This window comes from Cebidichthys violaceus, unplaced genomic scaffold, assembly GCF_023349555.1.
Source record: "Cebidichthys violaceus isolate CVI_PGR_0920_01 unplaced genomic scaffold, fCebVio1.0.p SCAF_29, whole genome shotgun sequence".
Classification (NCBI taxonomy): Eukaryota; Metazoa; Chordata; class Actinopteri; order Perciformes; family Stichaeidae; genus Cebidichthys; species Cebidichthys violaceus.
Genome location: NW_027176472.1, coordinates 4156765 through 4163393, shown reverse-complemented (window position 1 = coordinate 4163393; position 6629 = coordinate 4156765). Strand labels below are relative to the sequence as shown.

At 51.9% G+C, this 6629-nt stretch overlaps 1 protein-coding gene across 1 annotated transcript; it reads left to right on the top strand.

The window, feature by feature from the left end:
- Nucleotides 1-214: 214 nt before the first annotated feature.
- On the top strand, nt 215-6421 carry mkrn2 (makorin, ring finger protein, 2). The gene is made up of 10 exons (XM_068722243.1): nt 215-398; nt 1164-1292; nt 2355-2491; nt 2989-3120; nt 3217-3392; nt 4659-4724; nt 4802-4950; nt 5729-5839; nt 5920-6064; nt 6178-6421. Exons 1-10 carry the CDS (start codon nt 373-375, stop codon nt 6337-6339), a joined length of 1233 nt encoding a protein of 410 aa, XP_068578344.1. The 5' UTR covers nt 215-372; the 3' UTR covers nt 6340-6421.
- The last annotated feature ends 208 nt before the right edge of the window (nt 6422-6629 follow it).

Genomic DNA, 6629 nt, shown 5'->3' with positions numbered 1-6629 from the left:
GAAACCAAAGAAGAAGATCAGTAACCTTCCTACAAATATGAGCCCGTTGTTTTGTTTTGTTCCTTTTTCAAAGTTGTTTTCATTTTAATTTTAATTTTTTAGTTTTTTAATTTCAAATTGTTTGAATTTTTTGATTTGTTTTTAAAATTTGTAACAGTTTGTAATTTGATCCTGATCCACTCTCCACACCAGTTGGAGGCGGTAATGCGTTCATTCATTGTTTGCCAACCGCCAATAATCCTCAACAAAGAAGAAGACAGACGAAGAAGGAACCTTCCTGCTGTGACCGCGGGTGTCAGTCGGTGGTGTTTGAAGGGAACACCGTCGCGACCACTTGGAAGCAGCCGTTGCAGCTAAAGCCCCGCGAGGAAGATGAGCACCAAACAGGTGACCTGCAGGTGAGTCTGTCGCTCTGTCAGCCACCCGTCTGTCAGTCTGTTACCCGTTTGCCCGTCGGTCTCGCGCTCTGTGTCTCTCTGCGATGACGGCGGACGCGTTAGCCTCGTGCTAATGTTTTTAGCTGTTAGCTGTTAGCTTGTGTTCCGTTAGAAGTCAAAACTCACTCAGATTGACAAACGCTACCTGTTAACGCACCTGGGCCGTCTCATCCGGGTACTACAATAGGGGTGGACAAAATATTAGAAACACCGTGACTGTAACTCAGTCCGGTAACAGTTAAGGTCACACGTGAGCAAATCGGACAGGAAACCGGGATTTAACGGGGACGGTGATGATTCAGATTATCAGTTAGCGCGCGCACACACACACACACACACACACACACACACACACACACACACACACACACACACAGATTAATATAAAAGAAAAGGATCTTCATTATTATGAAAATAATCATTAATTGCAGCCCTCTGATGTCTTTGTCTTCTAGTAGCGTCTCTGTTTATTTAATATCAATAAAATGAGTGAACTAATAAAACAGAACATTTTAATATAATATAAGTAACATAAATATAAGTACAGCCATGACAGAAGCTCTGTGAGGCTTGAACACTGGACAAGAGGTCTTTGAGGAGTCTATGAACAGATCTTAGAATGATTGTTAAATTCTAACCAATCACAGAGAAGATTTATTCTTTCTTCTGTTGCCATGGTGAGAGTGTTTGTTGTACAGCAGGTGTAATAGGTGTGTTGTATTGCAGGTACTTCCTCCACGGTGTGTGCAGGGAGGGAAGCCGCTGTCTGTTCTCTCACGACCCAACCAACAGTAAACCCTCCACCATCTGCAAGTTCTACCAGAGAGGAGTGTGTGCCTACGGAGAGCGCTGCAGGTAACACTGACCTGATGGACAGGGTAACACTGACCTAACGGGACGGGTAACACTGACCTGACGGGACGGGTAACACTGACCTGACGGGACGGGTAACATTGACCTGACGGGACGGGTAACACTGACCTGACGGGACGGGTAACACTGACCTGACGGGACGGGTAACACTGACCTGACGGGACGGGTAACACTGACCTGACGGGACGGGTAATACTGACCTGACCTGATGGGTACCACTGACCTGACGGGACGGGTACCACTGACCTGACGGGACGGGTACCACTGACCTGATGGGACGGGTACCACTGACCTGACGGTACGGGTAACACTGACCTGATGGGACGGGTACCACTGACCTGACGGGACGGGTAACACTGACCTGACGGGATGGGTAACACTGACCTGACGGGACGGGTAATACTGACCTGACCTGATGGGTACCACTGACCTGACGGGACGGGTAACACTGACCTGACGGGACGGGTACCACTGACCTGACCTGATGGGTAACACTGACCTGATGGGACGGGTAACACTGACCTGACGGGATGGGTAACACTGACCTGACGGGACGGGTAACACTGACCTGACGGGATGGGTAACACTGACCTGACCTGATGGGTAACACTGACCTGACGGGACGGGTAACATTGACCTGACGGGACGGGTAACACTGACCTGACGGGACGGGTAACACTGACCTGACCTGATGGGTACCACTGACCTGACGGGACGGGTAACACTGACCTGACGGGACGGGTACCACTGACCTGACCTGATGGGTAACACTGACCTGATGGGACGGGTACCACTGACCTGACGGGACGGGTACCACTGACCTGACCTGATGGGTACCACTGACCTGACGGGACGGGTACCACTGACCTGACCTGATGGGTACCACTGACCTGACAGGACGGGTAACACTGACCTAACGGGTAACATTCACCTCCTATTCTTTTGTTTACCGTCACCAGACTGAGGTAAAGCGGTTGCGTCACTCTGGCCGTGGTAGTGTCACTTCCTGTGTGTGTTTTAAGGTTTTGTGTGACTTGTGTGCAGGTATGACCACATCAAATCTTCATCCAGAGGAGGAGGAGGTCCAGAGGATCACGGCGGTTTAGGAGGAGCTGGTGCTGTCTTCACTCCACCTTCAGTCAGAGGTGGAATGAAGAAGACGATGGTCCTCAGAGAACGAGGTGACTGACACACTGCAGTGCTCTCAAATGATGCAATACTCTATTTATATAAGTATCTGTCTCATCTGGATGAGACTTTTTGAATCTGGGACGGGGATTGTGAGTCTGGGATGGGGCTTTTGAGTCTGGGACGGGGATCGTGAGTCTGGGACAGGGCCTTTTGTGTCTGGGACGAGGATCGTGAGTCTGGGACGGGAATCGTGAGTCTGGGATGGGGCCTTTGAGTCTGGGATGGGGATCGCGAGTCTGGGACGGGGCCTTTTGTGTCTGGGACGAGGATCGTGAGTCTGGGACGGGGATCGTGAGTCTGGGACGGGGCCTTTGAGTCTGGGGCGGGGATCGTGAGTCTGGGACGGGAAGGTCTAGGAGGTTGGGTAATAAAAACAAAGCATTTAGAATAGTGATAAAAACAACCTATTGATCTAATTCCTAACAATATCTGTCTCTCTCTCCTCCTGTCTGTCTTCCTCCCTCCTGTCTGTCTGTCTGTCTCTCAGTCCTGGGTGTAGACGGTATGTTTGGGGGTCCACCAGACAGTTTGGGTCCTGAGGTCACGGCGGCGGCAGCAGCTCCTCCTTCGTATGTTCAAGCCATCAGGACGGGTCTGGACGCTTCAGCACAGGAACAAGGTGAGGATGAAACTCTGGCTTCTGATTGGCTGATAGTCGTCTGCGATGTAGATGAAGTGTTTTGTTTTTTTACACGTCAACCTGTGCTCTCTTTAGCCCCTCCCCCTGTGGGCGGAGCTTACCAGGACCTCCCCCAGCTGTGTCCCTACGCCGCCGCCGGACACTGCTTCTACGAGGACAGCTGTACGTACCTCCACGGAGACTTGTGTGAGGTGTGTGGGCTGCACGTGCTCCACCCCCACGACCCCGAGCAGAGGAGAGCGCACGAGAAGGTGTGCACGTTAATTTGACCTAATCTGATGGATTAGCTGTTGGCTCCTCATGTTTGAATTATTATTAGGACTTGTGTACACCATCATGTAAAGCTGCTGTGACAGTGAACAGTTTTAATTGAATAGTGCAAGCAATAATGTTCATAAACATGATTTCTAATTAATGTGCCACCCTGCGAAATCCTTCAGGCTGAGTTTAGTGTTCGTTGTGTATTAGTAAAGAACTTCGATAAGCAACGTTGTCTTTGTGTCTTTATTCTTGCGAGAAGGTTTCTCAGTTCAACACACAGAGCAGAAGAACAACGGGGAACCAGGGAAGAGCTTATTTATACGGTCCAGACAGTGCAGGAACCAGTCTGAACTGGTTGGCCTGTCGGGGGTCCGCGGGGTCGGGACAGGGTCTTTGAGGACCTGTCAGAGTTTGTGAGTGCAGTACAGGGTCTGTTTGGTCGGGACAGGGTCCTTGAGGACCTGACAGGGTCCTTGAGGACCTGACACCGTCTGTTAGGTCGGGACAGGGTCCTTGAGGATCTGACAAGGTCTTTGAGGATCTGACAGGGTCCTTGAGGACCTGACACCGTCTGTTAGGTCGCGACAGGGTCCTTGAGGATCTGACAGGGTCCTTGAGGACCTCATACCGTCTGTTAGGTCGCGACAGGGTCCTTGAGGATCTGACAGGGTCCTTGAGGACCTGACACCGTCTGTTAGGTCGGGACAGGGTCCTTGAGGATCTGACAGGGTCCTTGAGGATCTGACAGGGTCTTTGAGGACCTGATACCGTCTGTTAACAGGGTCCTCGAGGATCTGACAAGGTCTTTGAGGACCAGACACCGTCTGTTAGGTCGGGACAGGGTCCTTGAGGATCTGACAGGGTCTTTGAGGATCTGACAGGGTCCTTGAGGACCTGACACCGTCTGTTAGGTCGCTACAGGGTCCGTTAAGTCGGCACAGCTATCCTCTATATTGGAGCGAGGTTGTAGGTGGAAGTAAACAAGCTGTTATCACAGATGTTCAGTTTTTATCACATCTAGGTTTAAAAGCAGTCGAATTCAATTTAAAATAGCTTTGGCCCCAAAAAAGAAGAATCAAAGTCCGTCTCCATTCAAAAACGTCTCCAGTGCGGATTCGCGGCCTGCGTTCGGTACGTAAACAAACTACGACTCACGACCAGTGACGCCGAGCTTTTTTATTATCTAATTATTTAACTCACAATGAAGTTTGTTGTTCTTGTTAAGCTCTTGACTGTAATTACCTGTCTGTCTGCAGATGTGTCTGCTGGCCTTCGAGGCCGACATGGAGAAGGCTTTCGCAGCCCAGCTGAGCCAGGACAAGGTGGGTTCAGTCGGTCGCTCACGACGGCGACGTATGGCGACAGTCGCTGTTGTTGTAACTGTTGTTGCTGTTTTCAGGTGTGTTCCATCTGCATGGAACTGGTGGTGCAGAAGCTGAATCCGTCAGACCGCAGGTTCGGCATCCTGTCCTCCTGCTGTCACACCTTCTGTCTGGCCTGCATCAGACAGTGGCGCTGCACCAGGAACTTCAGCAACAAGATCATCAAGTAAGAGTCCAGTTCAGATTGAAACAGGGTCTGTGTAGGGTCTGTGAGGTCTGGGCAGGGTCTCTTAGGTGTGGGCGGGGTCTGTGAGGTCTGGGTAGGGTCTGTGAGGTCTGTGCGGGGTCTGTGACATCCGGGTGGGTCTGGGTAGGGTCTGTGAGGTCTGCGCGGGGTCTGGGTAGGATCTGTGAGCTCTGGGTGGGGTCTGGGTAGGGTCTGGGTAGGGTCTGGGTAGGGTCTGGGTAGGGTCTGTGAGGTCTGGGTAGGGCCTGTGAGGTCTGGGTGGGGTCTGGGCTGGGTCTGTGAGCTCTGGGTAGGGTCTGGGCTGGGTCTGTGAGGTCTGGGTAGGGTCTGTGAGGTCTGGGTGGGGCCTGAGGTCTGGGTAGGGTCTGTGAGGTCTGGGTAGGGTCTGGGTGGGGCCTGAGGTCTGGGTAGGGTCTGTGAGGTCTGGGTGGGGTCTGGGCAGGGTCTGTGAGGTCTGGGTAGGGTCTGGGCGGGGTCTGTGAGGTCTGGGTAGGGTCTGTGAGGTCTGGGTAGGGTCTGTGAGATCTGGGTAGGGTTTGAGTAGGGTCTGGACAGGGCCTGTGAGATCTGGGTAGGGTCTGGACGGGATCTGTGAGATCTGGGTAGGGTCTGGACGGGATCTGTGAGATCTGGGTAGGGTCTGGACGGGGTCTGTGAGGTCTGGACAGGGTCTGTGAAGATGTGACGGCGTCCGTTAGGTGGGTTCTCTGAGTCTAGTACAGGGTCTGTGAGGTCCCTTTCTGTGTCTCTCTCTCAGGTCGTGTCCAGAATGTCGAGTCGTCTCAGAGTTCGTCATCCCTTCGGCCTACTGGGTGGAGGACCAGGACGAGAAGGACCACCTCATAGAGCTCTTCAAGTCCGGAGTCAGGTGAGCCGAGCGGCCGTGCGTCACGCTATGCTTGGTAAAAGAAGACTCTTCAGAATCACGTCTTTGTTGTGTCTCCGCAGTAAGAAGTCCTGCAAGTACTTCGATCAGGGTCGAGGTTCGTGTCCGTTCGGAGGGAAGTGTTTGTATCTTCACGCCTTCCCAGACGGAACCCGAGCAGAACCCGACCGGCCGCGCAAACAACTGAGCTCTGAGGGGAACGTCAGGGTCAGCAAACCTGCAGCAGCCGCCGCTGCCATTGTGATTCGTAGTTCAGTCGTCCTTTTTAGTTTTGTAGTTGTTGTTTTTTAATAAACTGCATCTTTTTGTTTTTTTTGTAGTTCATGAACAACGTCCGTCTGTGGGACTTCATCGAGGAGCGCGAGCAGCGGCCGGCCCCGCCGTCCCTGGATGATGACATCACGGAGATGAGGGAGCTCTTCATGCAGATGTCGGGGCCGAGCCACGACGGGCCGGAGACCCCGCCCGCCGAAGACCAGTAGAGAGACCGGGAACCGAGTCCTCGGGCCTCCTCGCTTTTTTTGTTGGGATCGTTTGAAATTATTAAATCATGTGATCACTCTGCGGCTCTCTGGTGTGTTTCAATCTGGAAAACGAAATCCCTCGTGTGCACAAGTTTGGTAATTGGTTAATGATATATTGTTGCCATTTTATTTATTGTGTAAATAAGTAAATACTGAGTCAGTGTGAAGTCATCCTGTGGTGTCGTTCATTTAGCCTGTAAGCTAGGTCACTCTTCAGAATCAAGACGACTGATTATCTTCATTATACG

What these genes read in the sequence shown, in the direction of transcription:
- mkrn2 (XM_068722243.1), top strand. Translation starts at nt 373, where the DNA reads ATGAGCACCAAACAGGTGACCTGCAG. An exon ending in AGAGGAGAGCGCACGAGAAG is followed by an intron (nt 3,393 to 4,658) that starts GTGTGCACGTTA and finishes GTCTGTCTGCAG; the next exon opens with ATGTGTCTGCTGGCCTTCGA. An exon ending in CCCAGCTGAGCCAGGACAAG is followed by an intron (nt 4,725 to 4,801) that starts GTGGGTTCAGTC and finishes TGCTGTTTTCAG; the next exon opens with GTGTGTTCCATCTGCATGGA.